The sequence below is a fragment of the Ranitomeya imitator genome, chromosome 6, assembly GCF_032444005.1.
Source record: "Ranitomeya imitator isolate aRanImi1 chromosome 6, aRanImi1.pri, whole genome shotgun sequence".
Lineage (NCBI taxonomy): Eukaryota > Metazoa > Chordata > Amphibia > Anura > Dendrobatidae > Ranitomeya > Ranitomeya imitator.
Genome location: NC_091287.1, coordinates 528,613,310 through 528,636,447, shown reverse-complemented (window position 1 = coordinate 528,636,447; position 23,138 = coordinate 528,613,310). Strand labels below are relative to the sequence as shown.

Genomic DNA, 23,138 nt, shown 5'->3' with positions numbered 1-23,138 from the left:
TTTAACACGGGTATCTCAAACCCTGGTGTCCGCGTTGGATCGGTTACCCCTGCAGACCCCTGCCGTGGCCAGCGGGTCGCAGGAACCGCTGCCTGAGCCCTCCTTGCTAAGCTACAAAAGGTCCAGACAGGAACGTCGGTCTGAGTCCTCTTCACGTTCCATCTCGCCGCACGGCCCTCCCCTGCGGTTGGTGTCCCACCGATCCTCCTCCCCTGAGTCAGGCGAGGCATTATCTGATGCGCCCTCAGAGGATATTTCGGAGCTGGATCCTAACCAAATCGCCACCATGAGTGAGACGGTCCAGAACCTCATTGGGGCTATAAACCAAACCTGTGGCATCAAGGATCCCTCTACGGAACCCGCAGATCAGGCGGTTTCGTTTAGACGGGTCAAACCACCTTCAAAATTTTTCGCTCCCCATCCTGAATTCGAGGAAATCTTGGCCAGAGAGAGAGAGAATCCGACCAGACGTTTTCAGAGGGGAAAACGCCTGGGGGTGTTATATCCTTTTTCACCAGAACTTACCGCCAATTGGACGGTCTCCCCCCTCGGTGAATCCCCCTGTTTCCAGGCTGTCCACCAACACGGTGCTTCCACTGTCCGGCGGTGCATCTCTGAAGGATTCTAACGATAGTTATAGAATCCTTCGCGAAATCTGCTTTTGAAGCGGCTTCAACAGCGCTATGTCCAGCCTTTGCTTCCACTTGGGCTTCAAAATCCATCTCAAAATGGGCCAAGGATCTATGGCGAGGTATCCTGGACTGGGCACCTCCCGAGCAATTAGCGGAACTTGCCAACCAGATTTCCCACGCTGGTGAATACCTGGTTTCCACCTCCCTGGATGTCGCGTCTTGTGCGGCTCAGGCTTCCAGCAATGCCGTTGCCATCCGCCGGACCGTTTGGCTCAAGGCCTGGCAGGCGGACTTGTCCTCCAAAAAGTCCCTCACTAGTCTGCCCTTCCAGGGCTCTCGTCTCTTTTGGTTCCCAGCTGGACCAAATCATTAAGGACGCCACCGGGGGTACAAGTTCTCTTCTCCCCCAGGCTAAGCCTCGTCGCCCTCCTCCTAGACGGCAGTTTCGCTCTTTTCGGCCTTTTCGTCGCTTCGCTGCATTAAACTCTTTCCCAGCAGCAACAGAGGCCACAGGCACGTCAAGAGAAGGCGGTGTCCTTCAGGCCCACTCCGTCCTGGCGTCCTCGCTATTCCCAGGGTAGATCATCCAGGCCCAGGACTGGAAGATCCACCTCCGCATGACTCTCGGCAAGACTCCAGCCCAACTCCCAGGTTGGGCGGCCGTCTTCTCCGTTTCAGGGACGTCTGGATTTCCGCAGTAGAGAATGCATGGGTCAGGGAAGTTGTATCCTCGGGATACAAGATGGAGTTCGCCTCCCAACCCAGGGATCGTTTCTTCCAATCCCGTCCTCCAAGAGATCCCGCTCTGGTTCCGGGCTTCTTCGCAGCCATCGCTTCTCTGCTCAAATCTGGGGTAATCGTTCCCGTCCCAGAAAAGGAACGGTACACGGGTTTCTACTCGAACCTTTTTGTGGTACCGAAAAAAAGACGGCAAGGTTCGTCCCATTCTGGACCTCAAATTGCTGAACAGGAGGGTTCGCCTGAGACACTTCAGGATGGAATCTCTTCGTTCAGTAATTGCTTCCATGGAGGCTCAGGAATTTCTATGCTCTATAGATATCCAGGACGCCTACCTACACGTTCCGATATTTCCCGGACATCACCGTTTCCTGCGCTTCGCAGTGCAACAAGATCATTTTCAGTTCCTCGCCCTGTCGTTCGGTCTCGCAACCGCGCCACGGGTGTTCACGAAAATCATGGCGGCGCTGATGGCCATCTTGAGAGTCAGAGGCTTGGTCCTGTTTCCATACCTCGACAACATCCTCATCAAGGCTCCATCCTTTGCTCAGGCCCACGAGAGCCTGTCCGTTGTTCTCGACACCTTAGCCCGTTTCGGGTGGCTGGTCAACCGGAAGAAGTCCTGCCTTATTCCTTCTCAGCGCATCATCTTTCTGGGCATGCTTTTCGACATTCGTCAGACCAGAGTCTTCCTTCCCAAGGACAAGAGATCCACTCTGTCGGGACATACGCTTGCTCCAGGGTCCTCGGCCTCCCTCCCTCCGATCGGCCATGAAGGTTCTGGGGAGGATGGTAGCTACTTTGGAAGCGATTCCCTTCGCCCAATTCCATTCTCGACCCCCTTCAGCAAGCCATTCTGTCTCAGTGGGACAGGTCTGTCTTCTCCCTGGATCGGCCGATCACTCTCTTCTCGGGTCAAGCGGTCTCTCAACTGGTGGCTGACGTCACCTCTCATCTCCCAGGACAGGTCCTTCCTTCCGGTTCACTGGCAGGTGGTGACAACGGACGCCAGCCTGATCGGCTGGGGTGTGGTTTTTCGCCACCTGACGGTTCAGGGCCGTTGGTCGCCGCTGGAGTCATCTCTGCCAATCAACGTCCTCGAAATTCGGGCCATCTTTTTGTCCCTCCGCCACTGGGAAAGGATCCTCAGGGGCCTTCCAGTCCGGATCCAGACGGACAACGCCACGGCTGTGGCATATGTCAACCATCAGGGGGGGACCCGGAGCTCCTTAGCTCTTGCCGAGGTATCCAAGATCCTCCTTTGGGCAGAGGCAACGGTTCCGGTGATATCTGCGGTGCATATCCCCGGCGTGGACAACTGGGCCGCCGACTTCCTCAGCCGCGAGGGCCTCGCGGCAGGGGAATGGTCCTTGCATCCGGAGGTCTTCCATCAGATTTGTCTTCGATGGAGGACTCCGGATGTGGATCTCACGGCGTCTCGAATCAACAGGAAGGTTCCGCAGTTCGTCTCCAGGTCCCGCGATCCCCTCGCAGTGGGCGTCGATGCTCTGGCCATTCCTTGGTCACAGTTCGAGCTGCCCTACCTGTTTCCACCCCTTCCATTACTTCCCAAGCTGTTGAAGAAAATCAAAGCGGAAGGGGTGCCGGTCATCCTGATCGCCCCGGATTGGCCCAGGAGAGCTTGGTTCGCGGAGCTCGTCAACCTTCTCGCGGACGCTCCTTGGCGCCTTCCAGACAGGCCCGATCTGCTGTCCCAGGGTCCGATCTGCCACCCGAATTCTCGGTCGCTCAGTTTAACGGCGTGGCTGTTGAGACCGCGGTTCTAAGAGCGTCCGGTCATTCGGACCGGGTGATTCACACCATGATTCAAGCTCGGAAGCCTTCGTCTTCCAGGATCTACTACCGCACCTGGAAGGCTTACTTCCGTTGGTGCGAGTCCAACCGCGTTCCGCCTATGGTATTTTCCCTGCCTTCTCTTTTGGCCTTTCTTCAGGCAGGACTGGATTCGGGCCTGGCTCTTGGCTCCCTGAAGGGTCAGGTTTCTGCGCTTTCCATCCTCTTTCAGAAGTCCTTGGCCTCCCGGCCACAGGTTAAGACTTTCTTTCAAGGAGTAGCCCACGCTGTCCTGCCGTACAGGGCCCCTGTGGAGGCATGGGACTTGAACCTGGTACTGGACGTTCTAAGGGTTTCTCCCTTTGAGCCTCTTAAAACTGATAGGGAGATTCCTCTATCTTGGAAGGTGGCCTTTCTTGTGGCCATCGCGTCCATTCGCCGCGTTTCCGAGCTGGCGGCACTGTCTTGCCGCCCTCCGTTTTTGGTCATTCACCAGGACAAGGTGGTCTTCCGGCCCCCACCTTCTTTTCTTCCTAAGGTGGTTTCCACCTTCCACCTCAACGAGGACATCGTTCTACCTTCCTTTTGTCCAGCTCCGGCTCATCCTCTGGAGCGATCGTTGAACAAGCTGGACCTCGTCAGGGCAGTGAGGATTTATCTGGATAGAACATCCTCTTTCCGGAAGACGGATTCTTTTTTCGTCATTCCTGATGGCACGCGCAGAGGCCAGCCGGCTTCCAAAGCGACTATTGCCCGATGGATCAGAATGGCAATTTTGGAGGCTTACCGGGTCAAGAACAGAGTGCCCCCTCCTGGGATTAAGGCTCACTCTACCCGGGCAGTCAGCGCCTCCTGGGCGGTGCACCACAGGGCTTCCGCCCTACTGCTTTGCAAAGCGGCAACTTGGTCTTCCATCCACACGTTTACCAAATTTTACAAGGTCCATACCTACGCATCGGCGGACGCCAGCCTAGGCAGAAGGATCCTGCAGGCGGCAGTGGTGAGTCCTCTGACCTGATGGAAGTATGTTTTTTTCCCGCCCTAGGGACTGCTTTGGGACGTCCCATGGTTCCTGTGTCCCCCAATGAGAGGCGATAAAGAAAACAGGATTTTTGGTTGCTTACCGTAAAATCTGTTTCTTGAAGCCTCCATTGGGGGACACCGCTCCCTCCCAATGTTTGTTATCTGTTCTATGACTGTTCTCACGTTTACAGTTCTCAAGTTTGTGGTTATGGTTTTTCAACCTTGTTCTTTCTCCTACTGCTTTCTCACTAACTGAAGAGTATAATGCCAGTCAGAGGGGTGTACACTGCAGAGGAGGAGCTAATTTGTTTATTTGCATAATATCAGCCTCCTAGTGGCAGCAGCATACACCCATGGTTCCTGTGTCCCCCAATGGAGGCTTCAAGAAACAGATTTTACGGTAAGCAACCAAAAATCCTGTTTTTCTGGCACCTCAGGGGCTCTGCCAATGTGACATGGCACAAGTGCAGCAAAATCTGAACTCCACTATGGCACCTCTTCCCTTCTGAGCTTTGCACTGTGCCTCAAATGTAGCTGCATATGGGGTATCTGCGTACTTGAGAAATTGAGCAACAATTTGTATGGTGCAATTTCTCCTGTTACCCTTATGAAAATGCAATATTTTGTTTCGAAAACATTTGTGGGGAAAATGTGGTGATTTTTTTTATTTTTTTACTGCTCTACGTTATAAACTTCCGTGAAGCACCTGAGGGTTCAGTGTGCTCACCACACATCTAGATTAGTTCCCTGAGAAGTCTAGTTTCCAAAACGATGTCACTTGTGGGGGGTTTTCACTGTTTAGGCACACAGAGGCTCTACAAACGCGACATGGCGTCCACCAAATTTTGCATTCAAAAAGTCAAACGGCGCTCCTTCCCTTTCGAGCCCTGCTGTGCGCCCAAACAGTGGTTTTCCCCCTCATATGGGATATCGGCATGCTCAGGAGAAATTACACAACGAATTTTGAAATCCATTTTTCCTGTTTCCCTTGTAAAAATAAAAAAAAAATTGGATCTTGACGTCAATTTTTTGTGCAATAATGTTCAATGTTTATTTTTCCAAAACATTCCTGTGAAGCACCTGAAGGGTTAATAAACTTCTTGAATGTGGGTTTGAGCACATTGAGGGGTGCAGTTTTTAGAATGGTGTCAGTTTGGGGTATTTTCTTTCATATAGACCCCTCAAAGTGACTTCAAATGTGAGGTGGTCCCTAAAAAAAAAAAAAAAAAAAAAAAAAAATGGTTTTGTAGATCATGAAAAATCACTGGTCAAATTTTAACCCTTAAAAGTTCCTAACCAGAAAATATTTTGGTTCCAAAATTGTGCTGATGTAAAGTAGACATGTGGGAAATGTTACTTATTAAGTACTGTATTTCCCGGCGTATAAGACGACTTTTTGACCCCTAAAAATTGTCCCAAAAGTCGGAGGTCATCTTATACGCCGGGTACGGCGTGTGCAGGCAGCGATCCTGCATGTCGGCGTGTGGTTCCCAGAGTCTGGAGGAGAGGAGACTCTCCTTCAGGCCCTGGGATCCATATTCATGTAAAGAATAAAAATAAAAAACATGGATATACTCACCCTCGGACGGCCCCTGGGTCACAGCGCTGCTAGCGTCTCCCTCCGTTCATAAGGAATGCAGTGAGTGAAGGACCTTCGATGACGTCGCGGTCACCTTCGATGACGTCGCGGTCAGGTGACCGCGACGTCATTGAAGGTCCTTCACTCACTGCATTCCTTATGAACGGAGGGAGACGCTAGCAGCGCTGTGACCCAGGGGCCGTCCGAGGGTGAGTATATCTGTTTTTTATTCTTTATTTTTTACATGAATATGGATCCCAGGGCCTGAAGGAGAGTCTCCTCTCCTCCAGACCCTGGGAACCACACGCCATATAAGATGACTGGGTGTATAAGATGACCCCCGTCTTATACGGCGAGCATATCCCAAATTCCATATTTTATATGGAAAAGTTGGGGGTCGTCTTATACGCCCAGTCGTCTTATACACCAGAAAATACGGTATTTTGTGTGACATATCTCTCTGATTTAAGGGCATGAAAATTCAAAGTTGGAAAATTGCAAAATTTTCCAAATTTCCGTTTTTTTCACAAATAAACACAAGTCATATCAAAGAAATGTTCCCACTAACCTAAAGTACAATGTGTCCCGAAAAAACAATGTCAGAATCACCGGCATCCATGGAAGTATAGAACGTAAGGTATAAAACAAGTACAGTGACCCAGTGAGTGACAGGCTGATAGTGTAACCAGAGTTTTAATATTTTATTTTTTTTCCCCATAAATCAATAGTTCACATTAAAATAAGCAAGATTTGGAATATATCTTATCAAAGAAATCTGCTTCTTTCTCTCCTGGACTGATCATTCTCAATTCACAGATACAATCTGTCTTCTGTGAACACAGGTTTCCCCATTACTGAGATAGGAGATGGCAGTCGGTGCTCATAAGTTTCTATGGAGAACTGTAACTTTTATTTCAGGTGAACCTGGAGCAGAATGTCTATATTCTTCCTCCATAGAATCATCTCGTGTCTCCATAATTAGAAAATCTCTCATTAACGAATTCAGATTATACCTGTAACTCCTCTCCATTAACCCTAGCACGTCCACAGTGTGTTCCTGGCACGTGCGTGGTACGCCATGTGGACATGGGCCGCACTTATATACTGCATGATGTTGAGGATTTTGTGAAGAAGCTCTAAAGGGAACATCTTCCTCAGAAATTATAATTCTGTTGTGTGAAGGTGGCCGGGGATCAATTGTTCAGGTCAATCTACTAGGACCAAAAAATGGCTTGTAATTGACTGTTGCAGTTCCCATTCTGGCCACATGAGGTCAGCATTTAATTAGATTAGTTAAAGGGAATCTGTCATGTGAAAAAAAAACATTATTAACCTGCAGATATGGGGTTAATCAACAGGTTAATAGCATTGTGCTGGAACTTGGAGCCCCGCTGACAGGAGGAGTGAGCTTTTATTCACCCCCACAGCATTCAGAAACCCCCATATCTGCAGATTAATAGTATTTTTGTCACTTGAAAGGTTCCCTTTAATAGGACTTTTATTCCCATTTTATTGTTTTGTTCTTTATTCCTGTTTACAAGATAGAACATACCGTATGTTCTTATACAGAGATTACCATTCACATCAGCCCCTGTCTTCAAAATTTAAGCTCTCCACCTTTATGCTATTGTTTTTGTGTTTTGTTGTTTTTTTAATTGTCTCGGACGTATTTTACAAATGATCAGAACTTTAGGACCTTTTAATGCATGCAGGGAGCTGCCTTTTAAAAAAATAAATATATATATATCTCTCTCTCTCTCTCTCAAATCCACACCAAAAAAAGGAGGTAAGCATAAAAAAGCGACAAAAATGCAGTAGATTGCATAGTTTTAATAAGACTCCCCCACGTGTTATGTGCTGATTTTGCAGTGGTCCCGCGTGCACAGGATGCTTCTTTGCAAACTATCCTGTTCATCTGAACACTACTCTCAGAAATCTGCGCTCTTTCTTAAACCGCCCCATTCAGGTAACGGAGACGGCATATCGAAAACAGAAATATTTGCTATGTGTGAACACATCCTTATGGCGGCACCAAAGTAAATCTACCATTTTAAAGAGTTTGTTTCCATTAATTATATGTTTTCACCTATCCACAGATTAGATGGTGAATGTTAGGCTGGAGTCACACTAGCGAGTTTTACGGACGTAAGAGCGCAGAAAATACGTCTGTAAAAATCGCCAAACAAACGGCACAATTATTCTCTATGCCCCTGCTCCTATCTGCCGTATTTTACTGATCCGTATTATACTGGCTTCTACGGCCGTAGAAAATCGCAGCATGCTGCGTTTGTCACCGTACTGCTCAAAAAATACGCCAATGACAGTCTATGGAAGCCAGAAAAATACGGATTACACACAGACCAGCAGTGTGACTTGCGAGAAATACGCAGCGGTGTTAGAGAGAGAAGCCGGCAATTCATTGCGGTGTACAGTAAAATCACACTGACAGCTTCCAGTAGAATAGGTAAAATAAATGTCTGCACATAGAATATATATATGTAATGTCATTGAGACACATATATGTATATATATTAATATTTCATACAGCGCTAGATAGCTTTAAAGACGGTAATTCAATTACCGGCTTTTGCCATCTCCTTCCTAAACCCGACATGATATGAGACATGGTTACATACAGTAAACCATCTCATATCACCATTTTTTTTTGCATATTCCACACTACTAATGTTAGTAGTGTGTATATGCAAAATTTGGCCGTTCTATCTACTAAATTAAAGGGTTAAATGGCGGAAAAAATTGGCGTGGGCTCCCGCGCAATTTTCTCTGCCAGAGTAGTAAAGCCAGTGACTGAGGGCAGATATTAATAGCCTGGAGAGGGTCCATGGTTATTGGCCCACCCCCCTGGCTAAAAACACCTGCCCCAAGCCACCCCAGAACAGGCACATCTGGAAGATGCGCCTATTCTGGCACTTGGCCACTCTCTTCCCATTCCCGTGTAGCGGTGGGATATGGGGTAATGAAGGGTTAATGCCACCTTGCTATTGTAAGGTGACATTAAGCCAAATTAATAATGGAGAGGCATCAATTATGACACCTATCCATTATTAATCCAATAGTAGTAAAGGGTTAAAAAAACAAACACATTATTAAAAATTATTTTAATGAAATAAACACAAAGGTTGTTGTAATATTTTATTCAACGCCCAATCCAATCACTGAAGACCCTCGTTCTGTAGCAAAAAAAAATAATAAACCAACAATATCCATACCTTCCGCAGATCTGTAATGTCCAACGATGTAAATCCATCTGAAGGGGTTAAAATATTTTGCAGCCACCAACTCTGCTAATGCAGCGCTGCTCCTGACTGCAAAACCCCGGGGAATGAAGGTAAAGTAGGTCAATGGCCTATATTTACTTTCATTTGCTCGAGTTCATAAGAGGCGCCCTCTGCTGGTTGTTCTCATATGAACTCGAGCCTGGGAGCTTTCTAGGAAAGTTCCCACGATCTAGGAACAACCAGCAGAGGGCACCTCACCGCAAATGAAGGTAAATATAGGTCATTGACCTACTTTACCTTCATTCCCCGGGGTTTTGCAGCCAGGAGCAGCTGCATTAGCAAAGCTCGAGGCTGCAAAATATTTTAACCCCTTCAGATGGATTTACATCGTTGGACGTTACAGATCTGCGGAAGGTATGTATATTGTTGGTTTATTAAATTTTTTTTTTTGTTCCAGAACGAGGGTCTTCAGTGATTGGATTGGGCGTTGAATAAAATATTACAACAACCTTTGTGTTTATTTCATTAAAATAATTTTTAATAATGTGTTTGTGTTTTTTTAACCCTTTACTACTATTGGATTAATAATGGATAGGTGTCATAATTGACGCCTCTCCATTATTAATTTGGCTTAATGTCACCTTACAATAGCAAGGTGGCATTAACCCTTCATTACCCCATATCCCACCGCTACACGGGAATGGGAAGAGTGGCCAAGTGCCAGAATAGGCGCATCTTCCAGATGTGCCTTTTCTGGGGTGGCTGGGGGCAATAACCGTGGACCCTCTCCAGGCTATTAATATCTGCCCTCAGTCACTGGCTTTACTACTCTGGCGGAGAACGGAGAAAATTGTGCGGGAGCCCACGCCAATTTTTTCCGCCATTTAACCCTTTAATTTAGTAGATAGAGCGGCCAAATTTTGCACATAAACACTACTAACATTAGTAGTGTGGAATATGCAAAAAAAAAAGGTGATATGACATGGTTTACTGTATGTAACCATGTCTCATATCATGTCGGGTTTAGGAAGGAGAAAGCAAAAGCCGGTAATTGAATTACCGGCTTTAAAGCTATCTAGCGCTGTATGAAGTAATAATATATATACATATGTGTCTCACTGAAAAAAAAAAAAAAAAATATATATATATATATATATATATATATATATATATAATATATGCTATTGAACCCGTTCTACGCCCGGGTGGCGAGCATTTATATTGGTATATGGTCTCCATCATGCGCTGCTGCCATCCTGCGCCCGTTCTGTCATGTGCTGCTCCCATCCTGCGCCACTATTGTATTAGATGCCTCCCATAAGACGCTCCAGTGTGTATGCCCCCGTATGCTACTGCCATATATAAAGAAAAAAAAAAATACCATACTCGCCTATCGTCCGGCTCCACTGCAGGTGTGTCTTCAAGAAAAAGGCGCCGGAAAGCGCGGACTGCGCAGGCGCTGATTCCGGCAGCAGGAATTGGCGCCTGCGCAGTCCGCGCTCCGGCGCCATTTTCTTGAAGACACACCTGCAGTGGAGCCGGAGTGTGTGTTCAAGAAAATGGCGCCGGAAAGCGTGGACTGCGCAGGCGCCGATTCCAGCAGCAGGAATCGGCGCCTGCGCAGTCCGCGCTTTCCGGCGCCATTTTCTTGAACACACACTCCGGCTCCACTGCCTGTGACTGGACTCTGTCACAGCAGAGGAGCCGGAAGACGGAGCCGCACGCAGCGCTGGAACGGAGGACAGGTGAATATACTTACCCTCCCTCCTGGCGCGTCCACGGTCCCTGACTCTCCGGTGGAGATCGCGGTATGCGTTCAGTGCTTACGCATACCGCGATCTCCTGGGAGCGTCACTCTGTGGGGGCCAGACTGCGCCGGCGCTTGCGCCTGCTCAGTCTGTAAAGGCTTCGGACAGAGTGACGCTCCCAGCGTTATATTATAGATGTGTTTGTTTGTTTGTTTTTTTTACACATGAATCCCTTGTATAGCCGTATGTCGGTTTTGCAAGCCTGCGAGAAAAACACGCAGTACGGATGACATACGGATTACATACGGAGGATGCCATGCGCAAAAAACGCTGAAACACCCTGCCTACGGAGGAGCTACGGACCACTACTTTGGGGACTTTTCAGCGTATTACAGCCGTAATATACGGACCGTATTGTCTTACGCTGAGTGTGACTCCAGCCTTAGATTGGTGAGACCCCTAGAGATGGGTGTAATGGGGGCGTCCCTCGCTGTGGCCCAGCTGCGGCATTCTAACATGGGGTCTCTGTACTGTGTAAAGGTGACGTGAGCAGCTGGCGGAGACCTCCTATGTGACATGTCCCTGCTCCTACGGTATAACAGAGCGTGCATGTTCTCTCCTAGGAAACTGAGGGTAATTCCGGCAGATGAGTATCTCAGGACGTTCGCTTCTGATCGATCCCATATGAAAGATGGCAACAATGAATGGAGGAAACCGCCTCCCCCATATCCTTGTATAAAGACATCAGGTGAGTGATTGGGTTCTCTTCAGGTTGGTACTATGTGTGCGGCTCTGCTACACGTACAACAGGCCCGACGTTCATCAAAATCCACCCCGTCTGCCAAAAATTATCTTCCATCTATCAGTATCTGAGTGCAGGGAGTCTATTGACTCCATGGACACATTACTGACCCTGTACTAATCCTGAGTTACCTCCTGTATTATACCCCAGAGCTGCACTCACTATTCTGCTGGTGCAGTCACTGTGTACATACATTACTGATCCTGAGTTACCTCCTGTATTATACCCCAGAGCTGCACTCACTATTCTGCTGGTGCAGTCACTGTGTACATACATTACTGATCCTGAGTTACCTCCTGTATTATACCCCAGAGCTGCACTCACTATTCTGCTGGTGCAGTCACTGTGTACATACATTACATTACTGATCCTGTACTGATCCTGAGTTACATCCTGTATTATACCCCAGAGCTGCACAAACTATTCTGCTGGTGCAGTCACTGTGTACATACATTACATTACTGATCCTGAGTTACATCCTGTATTATACCCCAGAGCTGCGCTCACTATTCTGCTGGTGCAGTCACTGTGTACATACATTACTGATCCTGAGTTACATCCTGTATTATACTCCAGAGCTGCACTCACTATTCTGCTGGTGCAGTCACTGTGTACATACATTACATTACTGATCCTGAGTTATATCCTGTATTATACCCCAGAGTTGCACTCACTATTCTGCTGGTGCAGTCACTGTGTACATACATTACATCACATTACTGATCCTGAGTTATATCCTGTATTATACTCCAGAGCTGCGCTCACTATTCTGCTGGTGCAGTCACTGTGTACATACATTACAGTACTGATCCTGAGTTATATCCTGTATTATACCCCAGAGCTGCACTCTCTATTCTGCTGGTGCAGTCACTGTGTACAAACATTACAGTACTGATCCTGAGTTACATCCTGTATTATACCCCAGAGCTGCGCTCACTATTCTGCTGGTGCAGTCACTGTGTACATACATTACATTACTGATCCTGTACTGATCCTGAGTTATATCCTGTATTATACCCCAGAGCTGCACTCTCTATTCTGCTGGTGCAGTCACTGTGTACATACATTACAGTACTGATCCTGAGTTACATCCTGTATTATACCCCAGAGCTGCGCTCACTATTCTGCTGGTGCAGTCACTGTGTACATACATTACATTACTGATCCTGTACTGATCCTGAGTTACATCCTGTATTATACCCCAGAGCTGCGCTCACTATTCTGCTGGTGCAGTCACTGTGTACATACATTACTGATCCTGAGTTACATCCTGTATTATACTCCAGAGCTGCACTCACTATTCTGCTGGTGCAGTCACTGTGTACATACATTACATTACTGATCCTGAGTTATATCCTGTATTATACCCCAGAGTTGCACTCACTATTCTGCTGGTGCAGTCACTGTGTACATACATTACATCACATTACTGATCCTGAGTTATATCCTGTATTATACTCCAGAGCTGCGCTCACTATTCTGCTGGTGCAGTCACTGTGTACATACATTACAGTACTGATCCTGAGTTATATCCTGTATTATACCCCAGAGCTGCACTCTCTATTCTGCTGGTGCAGTCACTGTGTACAAACATTACAGTACTGATCCTGAGTTACATCCTGTATTATACCCCAGAGCTGCGCTCACTATTCTGCTGGTGCAGTCACTGTGTACATACATTACATTACTGATCCTGTACTGATCCTGAGTTATATCCTGTATTATACCCCAGAGCTGCACTCTCTATTCTGCTGGTGCAGTCACTGTGTACATACATTACAGTACTGATCCTGAGTTACATCCTGTATTATACCCCAGAGCTGCGCTCACTATTCTGCTGGTGCAGTCACTGTGTACATACATTACATTACTGATCCTGTACTGATCCTGAGTTACATCCTGTATTATACCCCAGAGCTGCGCTCACTATTCTGCTGGTGCAGTCACTGTGTACATACATTACATTACTGATCCTGTACTGATCCTGAGTTATATCCTGTATTATACCCCAGAGCTGCACTCTCTATTCTGCTGGTGCAGTCACTGTGTACATACATTACAGTACTGATCCTGAGTTACATCCTGTATTATACCCCAGAGCTGCGCTCACTATTCTGCTGGTGCAGTCACTGTGTACATACATTACATTACTGATCCTGTACTGATCCTGAGTTATATCCTGTATTATACCCCAGAGCTGCACTCTCTATTCTGCTGGTGCAGTCACTGTGTACATACATTACAGTACTGATCCTGAGTTACATCCTGTATTATACCCCAGAGCTGCGCTCACTATTCTGCTGGTGCAGTCACTGTGTACATACATTACATTACTGATCCTGTACTGATCCTGAGTTACATCCTGTATTATACCCCAGAGCTGCGCTCACTATTCTGCTGGTGCAGTCACTGTGTACATACATTACATTACTGATCCTGTACTGATCCTGAGTTATATCCTGTATTATACCCCAGAGCTGCACTCTCTATTCTGCTGGTGCAGTCACTGTGTACATACATTACAGTACTGATCCTGAGTTACATCCTGTATTATACCCCAGAGCTGCGCTCACTATTCTGCTGGTGCAGTCACTGTGTACATACATTACATTACTGATCCTGTACTGATCCTGAGTTATATCCTGTATTATACCCCAGAGCTGCACTCTCTATTCTGCTGGTGCAGTCACTGTGTACATACATTACAGTACTGATCCTGAGTTACATCCTGTATTATACCCCAGAGCTGCGCTCACTATTCTGCTGGTGCAGTCACTGTGTACATACATTACATTACTGATCCTGTACTGATCCTGAGTTACATCCTGTATTATACCCCAGAGCTGCGCTCACTATTCTGCTGGTGCAGTCACTGTGTACATACATTACATTACTGATCCTGTACTGATCCTGAGTTATATCCTGTATTATACCCCAGAGCTGCACTCTCTATTCTGCTGGTGCAGTCACTGTGTACATACATTACAGTACTGATCCTGAGTTACATCCTGTATTATACCCCAGAGCTGCGCTCACTATTCTGCTGGTGCAGTCACTGTGTACATACATTACATTACTGATCCTGAGTTACATCCTGTATTATACCCCAGAGCTGCGCTCACTATTCTGCTGGTGCAGTCACTGTGTACATACATTACAGTACTGATCCTGAGTTACATCCTGTATTATACCCCAGAGCTGCACTCACTATTCTGCTGGTGCAGTCACTGTGTACATACATTACAGTACTGATCCTGAGTTACATCCTGTATTATACCCCAGAGCAGCACTCACTATTCTGCTGGTGCAGTCACTGTGTACATACATTACATTACTGATCCTGAGTTACATCCTGTATTATACCCCAGAGCTGCACTCACTATTCTGCTGGTGCAGTCACTGTGTACATACATTACAGTACTGATCCTGAGTTACCTCCTGTATTATACCCCAGAGCTGCACTCACTATTCTGCTGGTGCAGTCACTGTGTACATACATTACAGTACTGATCCTGAGTTACCTCCTGTATTATACCCCAGAGCTGCACTCACTATTCTGCTGGTGCAGTCACTGTGTACATACATTACAGTACTGATCCTGAGTTACATCCTGTATTATACTCCAGAGCTGCACTCACTATTCTGCTGGTGCATTCACTGTGTACATACATTATATTACTGATCCTGAGTTACCTCCTGTATTATACTCCGGAGCTGCACTCACTATTCTGCTGGTGCAGTCACTGTGTACATACATTATATTACTGATCCTGAGTTACATCCTGTATTATACTCCAGAGCTGCACTCACTATTCTGCTGGTGCAGTCACTGTGTACATACATTACAGTACTGATCCTGAGTTACATCCTGTATTATACTCCAGAGCTGCACTCACTATTCTGCTGGTGCAGTCACTGTGTACATACATTATATTACTGATCCTGAGTTACATCCTGTATTATACTCCAGAGCTGCACTCACTATTCTGCTGGTGCAGTCACTGTGTACATACATTATATTACTGATCCTGAGTTACCTCCTGTATTATACTCCAGAGCTGCACTGATAACTCTGCTGGATTTTGTGTTGGGAATTCTGTGATAGATCTCCTTGGATATTTCCAGTGTAGTTGTTACATGTGGACTTGATCTTCCAGAAAGTTTGGTTCCTTGACCAGACCGTATCATGGCGCCCTATAAGCATCTCCTGCTCACCCACCACTTTCTTGCTCCTGGAGTATTGCGCTTTCTTTCTTTTACCTCTGGAGTAAGCCCGATCCTGACGGCAGCAGTGCTGCTTTGTTTTGGTTTCTGAGAACCGGTTCCAAAATCTCTCTGGCTCGTCATGATCCGCTCTGGACCGGGATGTGACAGATGTGCTCGAGTTCTGTAAATCTGCTGTGAAATGTTTACAGGTCGTCACACAAACAGACTGCGATCAGTACGTCTGCTGCAGATGTTACTCTGGTGGACATAGCTGGGCGTCCGAGAAAGCGAGTAAAGTGTGCCCGTCCTGTGGAAAAGCAAGGCTTCACACCCACCACAAGTCTATCCAGGAACTGTTCCAAGTCTCATGCACTGTAACTTTCTATCTACTCTCTTCAGATGGCAGATAGATTTCCTTTAGTATCTTGCCAGCGTTATGGGTGCTGGAACTTCCATTTTCTTGACTTGTCCTGTGTCTGTGTTATGGCTGTATGAGAATGGGGTTAGATCCCATTCTTTATTCATGGCCGTGTTGTAAAATTGTGAGTGAGCCCCCTCCAAGGATGAGAAGCCCCTGCACAAGAGAGGTCTCTCGATGCTTTACTTTGGGCAGACAAAGGACTCATCGTAGCATTCACCTTTTCTTCTCTGGGCATTTTTTCTTCCAGATGGCCGAAACAGTCTTAAGGAGCTTCATCAGGGAAAATAACATTAACCCAGTAATCAGCAATCCAATTCCAGCACAGTCAGTCTGTCCTTTGTTTTCTTTGAAGAGAAATGGCAGCTTTGCTGGCCTTCTTTAAACCAGGCCAGCCTCTAAAAGCCTTGGCCTCAGTATTCACATATGCCCTGATGTGACCGCTGCCATCTCAGAGCAAGCTCTGCACTGGTGTTGATCTGATCCCACAGCTGACTCCTGTTTAGGAGATGATCCAGGTACTTGCTTGACTTTCTTGGGTGCACTGAAACCATCTTCACAGCTTTTGAACATCTCTTTTTTTTTTTTTTGAGTTCTTGATGATCTGATAAATGGCTGACATTGGGGCAAGCTTACAAGCAGCAATGTCCTTGCCTGTAAAGCTCTCTATTCACAGCTGTGATGACCACATGGTTTTTCCTTGGATGTAACCATGGAAGAAGACAATGATCAGTCAGCATGACAGTGATATCTGCTGCCTTGTCCTCGTTAACATTTTCGCCTGAGCTAACAAGATCACTGAAATTATGTATGCAGGTCATTTTTGTGGCAGGGTTGAAATTCAATAGAAATGTTTTTGATTTTTAAGTTAATTTTCATGGCAAGGAATCCTTTTCCAATTTTTGGTTATTCATCTGATCTCATACAAATTGCTGTTGTAAAAACCGTGAACTTTGGAAAATTAAAAGTTTGTTTGAGCATCAAAACATTTGGCCATGACATATACGTCATACGTTTTGTGTTGGGGTCTACATGTATGGGGGGTTCTGGAGTTCAGCCTCACGTAGGAGATGCCAGTTATGTAACAGCAGCGGCCAAAGCTCTGATTGTTGCTGTTTTAACCATTTAGATCACTAAAAAAAAAAACTAAGCATTTGCTATTTATTACTGCTTCCATAAAAGACTGATTTACTGCATATAGATAACAAACCTATGCAGTAAAAAAATATATAAGGCCATAATTGTGGTTTTCCGGTCACTCACCTCCATTAACAAAAGACAATAAGAAGTGTTCAAAACATTCCGTGTATCCCAAATTTGGTATCCATAAAATTGCCAGCTTACCTTTGGAGAAAAAAAAAAGCTTTCACGTAGCTCAGTAGATGGGAATAGGAACATTACTGGTCTGGGAATATACTGCAGGTTAGGTTTGTGGATAGAGAGGGTTCACATGTGAGATTTACTGCAGGATGGAGCTGTATATAGAGAGGTGGTATACTGCAGGATGGGGTTGTGTACAGAGAGCTGATGAAAGGCGTGATATACTGCAGGAAAGGTGTCTGATTTCATGTACTCCTGTGCTGATTAGAAGCACTTCACCATCATATTAAACAGTGCAGGTTTCTGCTAGCAGTGCAGGTTAATTTGCTCAGTTCAGAGCTCCTGGAGCTTTACTGCTTTGATTGTCTCAGCTGTTCAGTGTTGGCCACTCCCTTCTGCTATATATATATACCTACCTCTGGGATTGCCAGTGTTAGTTTCTTACATCCTGGTTCTGGAGTTAGAGGTGTTAGCTGTTTGAGGAGGCATTTGGAGTGTTATTCTGGACAATGTTGCTTGGTGATTTTGTCTGTGTGCATATCTTTTTCCTCTCCTATGTAGTTTTTCATTTCTTTACTTACAGGTGTTTGTCTGCGGTTTGTGAGCGCCAGTAGTGTAGCTACTGGGGGGGGCAGAGGGTACAGGCATCCCGTGCCCGGTGCTCAGAGGGGTCCACCCAGAGCCAATACAGTTACCTTCTGCGTCAGAGCAGGGAGAATTAATCTCCCTGCTCTGCCGCCAGCCGCTATGGGGCCCCTGAGCAGGTGGGGGGACCGGTGCCAGCAGTGGGCCCACCCGCCTGTCATCGCAGGGTCAGCTGTACCGGTATTTAGCCGATACAGCTGACCGCAATGATGAGGGAAGGAGCGCTGCGCTCCTTCCCCCATCATCCCCATGTCAGCGTCTGACGTCGGCGACGCTGACAGCGGGCGCGATGACGTCACTGCCCGGCTCCCGCTGTCAGGAGACGAGCGGGAGCTCAGAGCAGCGCAGGAACCAGGATGAAGAGAGGTGAGTATTTATTTTTTGTAAGGGGTGCTGCCTTATACTACAGAATCTGCCTATGGGGGGAGGGTGTGTGCTGCCTAATAATACAGGGTCTGCCTATGGGGGGGGGGTGCTGCCTTATACTACAGAATCTGCCTATGGGGGGAGGGTGTGTGCTGCCTAATAATACAGGGTCTGCCTATGGGGGGGTCTTCCTAATACTACAGGGTCTGCCTATGGGGGGTCTGCCTAATACTACAGGATCTGCCTATGGGGGGTCTGCCTAATGCTACAGGGTCTGCCTATGGGGAGGTTTGCCTAATACTACAAGGTCTGCCTATGGGAGGATCTGTCTAATACTACAGGGTCTGCCTAATACTACAGGGTCTGCCTATGGGGAGTCTGCCTAATACTACAGGGTCTGCCTAATAATACAGGGTCTGCCTATGGGGGGTCTGCTTTATACCACAGGGTCTGCCTATGGTGGTGCTGCCTTATAGTACAGGGTCTGCCTATAGGGGTGCTGCTTTATAAAACAGTCTGCCTATGGGGAGTGCATTATACAATATAGAGTAGGCCTTTGGGGAGTGCATTATAGTATATTGAGGACTATCTGATACATTATACTATATGGAGGCGATCTAGAGGGGCATCATACAGTGTGGGGATTACAGTGTTGGAGCCATCAAACAGTTTGGAGGCTACTAAGGGGACAGTATACTGTGTGGATGGTACTATACAGTGAGGGGGCATTATACTGTGTATAAGAGGGCATCATACTGTGTATAGGGGAGCTGTACAGCGGGGCAGACTCTGGACATTATTAAATGTTAAGTGGGCACTTATTATTTATAGGGGAATTCAGGTTACTGTGACTTTGAAAGGGGCACACTGCGCAATATTACTTTCTAGGGGGCAAAATATAGGCACTGTTTTCTAGGGCACTTGCACCCGGCATTGCTATATTATAGAGGGGTGCTTTAGAATTTAGAAGGCACAGAGAACCACACAGCAGAGGCAGTAATAGGGACACATAAGGCGGCAGAGGCTCAATATTGTGGTATCAGGGGCAGTAATAGGGACACATACGGCAGCAGAGGCTCAATATTGTGGTATCAGGGGCAGTAATAGGGACACATACGGCAGCAGAGGCTCAATATTGTGGTATCAGGGGCAGTAATAGGGACACATACGGCAGCAGAGGCTCAATATTGTGGTATCAGGGGCAGTAATAGGGACACATACGGCAGCAGAGGCTCAATATTGTGGTATCAGGTGCAGTAATAGGGACACATACGACAGCAGCGGCTCAGTATTGGGGTATCGGGGCAGTAATAAGGACACATACGGCAGCAGCGGCTCAGTATTGGGGTATCAGGTGCAGTAATATGGACACATACGGCAGCAGAGGCTCAATATTGTGGTATCAGGTGCAGTAATAGGGACACATACGGCAGCAGCGGCTCAGTATTGGGGTATCGGGTGCAGTAATAGGGACACATACGGCAGCAGAGGCTCAGTATCGGGGTATCAGGTGCAGTAATAGGGACACATACGGCAGCAGCGGCTCAGTATCGGGGTATCAGGTGCAGTATTAGGGACACATACGGCAGCAGCGGCTCAGTATTGGGGTATCAGGTGCAGTAATATGGACACATACGGTAGCAGCGGCTCAGTATTGGGGTATCAGGTGCAGTAATAGGGACACATACGGCAGCAGCGGCTCAGTATTGGGGTATCAGCAGGATGAGGAGTTTGTGCAGGTTGGGAATAGATGGTGATGCTGCTGGAATGTGAGAAGTGAAATGTGTCTTTGTTGTTTTCTCTGCAGCCGAGTCCTGGCTGGAAGAAGTTTTCGTGTCGGTCTGGGCCAGATGAAAAAGACAGGAAAAGTGATGACTCAATCATAAAGAGCGTCAGCGGTAATTATCTGTAACTGTGCTGTGATCTATGTTCTGTAGGGCTGGTATCTACCACTGACCATATGGCGGTAATATCCATGTTGGTCGTTATATAGAGATTATCTTCAGTAATAGCGCGGTCATCTGCTGACGTTCTCCACTATTAGGGCGCGTCACTGAATTGTAATGAAGGTTACCTGGTTAGGGGCCCACTCAGAAGCTTCGCCCCCCTGAACCAACACCCTAGCTACGCCTCTGGTGAGCGCGTATTTGTATGAGAACTGAAATATCTGTCTGTATGTCTTGCCTTGTTAGCCTGGTTTGTGTATTCTTTTACACTACAACCCCCTACTCCCCTGGGTGGCGGGAGGCACTGATTAGGGGTGATTTAGGAGCTCAGCAAGACATAAAGCCTTGGGTCTTCACCATCAGAATTAATTTGGGGAGCAGGCAGGGATAGCTGATAGCTAGGGTGCTCCTAGCTTTAGGGATAGGGAAGGCGCCTCTAGCCCTGGGCTATCTTACAAATGTGCTTGAGAAAAAGGCTGTATACAGAGAGGCTGAGAAGTTATATACTGCAGGATGGGCCTTTATATAGAGGGGCTGAAAGGAGTTGAAATGTTTGTTGCCTTATGCTGAGAGATCAGTCAAGTGGAACTGCCAGTGCTGCTCTGTTGATAGGCATGACAGAAGATAATCTTTTGCCATATGCATCAATCAGAGCTGCATTTTCAGTTTCACATAGCTGATCTGTCAGCAGCCTGCAACAAACACAGCTGTGCACTGCCTAGCAATTAAAAGCTCAGTTGTGGAGGAGAGCAAGAGAGTTGGGAGCCATAAAGTTCCACAGAAGCAAAAAAATTGAATCCTACACTTAAATTAGCTTGATGATAACTTTAGAGTTGTTTGGCTATTCAGGAGTAGTCCGGAAATGGGGGCAGGGTCTGCAGCACCTAGGAGAAGCAAGTGTTTTATCACATATGGACAGAACCGCCCTACCACAGAGTGGCAGACAGAAATGGGTCGAGGAGGTGAGCTGTGACCTCACTTATTGTGAATGGCGGATCCCGTGTTTCCTACTGTATAGAAGTGTAACCTGACATTTTAATTAGGTCTGTGATGATAATGAGAATGATGAAAACTCTTCTGTACAGAACAAAAAATATGCAAAAATTGTAAAATTATTCGTATTGTTTTTCATAGCTTGAGATACCTAAAGTAAAAAAAAAAAAAACAACTTTTAATCAAAATGTCATTTTCTTTTATGGGAACCTGTCATGATTTAACTTAAAGTGCTCCCAATACCTCCTTATCAGCCTCCTAGTGCCATCTATAATGAAGCCTGTATAAAGCCTTAAATGTACGGTAAGTAAAACAGAAGTTTAATTGTCCCTGCTCTTCCTGCCTGCGGTCATTGGACTAATCCGGGACTGCCATCAATAAATACCTTTGCGTGAAAGGAGCATGCCCACAGCGGTGTAAGCGACATCCTGGCGTGTGCAGGTAGAGCCCATGGCGGGATGTCAGTATTGACATCGTGGTGAACACTGGCAGAGAAAATAAAACTTGTTTTTATATTATTTATGAGAATGATTGCAGCAGGTGAGGGGTGTACTGATTATGTGAGCCAGCAGTGACTTTCCACAAAAGTAATTATTCAGGGGAGCAGATTATACCCCAGGTACCATGAAGTAGGTGGAGATGAAAAATCCTCGTGTCTGATCACGTCACAATAATTAGCAGCAGAAGGTGAGTGTGCTGATTCCGTGGGGGACAGTGACCTGTTTTCTATTGTGATAGTTTTTGTGACAAGTAACTGCGGTCTGCTAATGGATTCATTACAGCTACCCAGCAGCACAGAGCATTTCAGGAGATGTTACCGCCTTTCACGCAGGGATCTGTCCAATGACTAAACCTTCAATCCTTTCCTGCAGAATCTTCTATGAACCTGGACGACTTCATCAGCATGGACCCCCGGGTAGGTTACGGCACGGTGTACACACTGGACGCTTTCGCACAACGTTTCGGTACAGCCGTCTGATACGTTCGGGTTCACGGGGACAATCCATTGTAACAAGCCTTTGTGAAGAACAAGTTTCCACCATGCATAATTCATCGGAGACATTGGAGATGGAGCGCCGCTCGGCCGACTCCTCCAGTCCAGGTCACGGCGGGATTATTTACAGGGGGAACAACATAATACCAGCGGCCATCAGGCGGTGTTTATTTTATATGAGGGGGGGATAGTACAGCGCAGACTTGGGAAGTTTCGACTCCTGACGTTCATTAAACGCTTCATTTTCTTTGGTTTCTTTGTCATTTACTTCCGTGGCATTTCTGCAAAGAAAGTTATTAAAAATCGTTGTGGTTTTTTTGCTGCCGTGGAAAATCCGCGCTTTGGCTCTAAAGTTTATACAATTGCACAATCAATAATGGTTACGAGTAGGCGGAATTAATTGCAATGTTCACAATTAGAAAAACATGTCTGACTTCTTTCAGAAACCACGCCACCCCTGACCACAGGTTGGTTTTGGTATTGCAGTTCAGTCACATTGAGGAGAATGGAACTGAGACGCCATACCAGATACAGGCCAGGGCGAGGGCTGGCGGTATGAAGAAAGCAGACGTGTGCTTCTAGTCCTGGACAATCCCTTTAAAGTAAATCTGTCATGAGATTTCATACTACTGATTGCATGAATTATTAAATCTGAAAAGGCTAGTGTGCTTACACTGAAATCCCATGTCAGGATC

The 23,138-nt window shown here is 46.6% G+C and overlaps 1 protein-coding gene across 3 annotated transcripts in view; it reads left to right on the top strand.

The window, feature by feature from the left end:
• The window catches only part of NTAQ1 (N-terminal glutamine amidase 1), a 56,343-nt gene extending 33,649 nt beyond the window's left edge, over nucleotides 1–22,694 (top strand). Inside the window, exons 5-8 of one of the 3 annotated variants that reach the window (XR_011314130.1) lie at nucleotides 11,377–11,501; nucleotides 20,318–20,408; nucleotides 21,681–21,752; nucleotides 22,322–22,694. Coding sequence is in view for 2 of the 3 variants with exons in the window: in XM_069731855.1 (XP_069587956.1) it covers nucleotides 11,377–11,501; nucleotides 22,322–22,428 (232 nt within the window). In the remaining variant the exon portion in view is untranslated. The remainder of the gene's footprint in view (nucleotides 1–11,376; nucleotides 11,502–20,317; nucleotides 20,409–21,680; nucleotides 21,753–22,321) is intronic. The other 2 variants (XM_069731856.1, XM_069731855.1) reach the window with 2 other exon arrangements.
• Nucleotides 22,695–23,138: the final 444 nt, after the last annotated feature.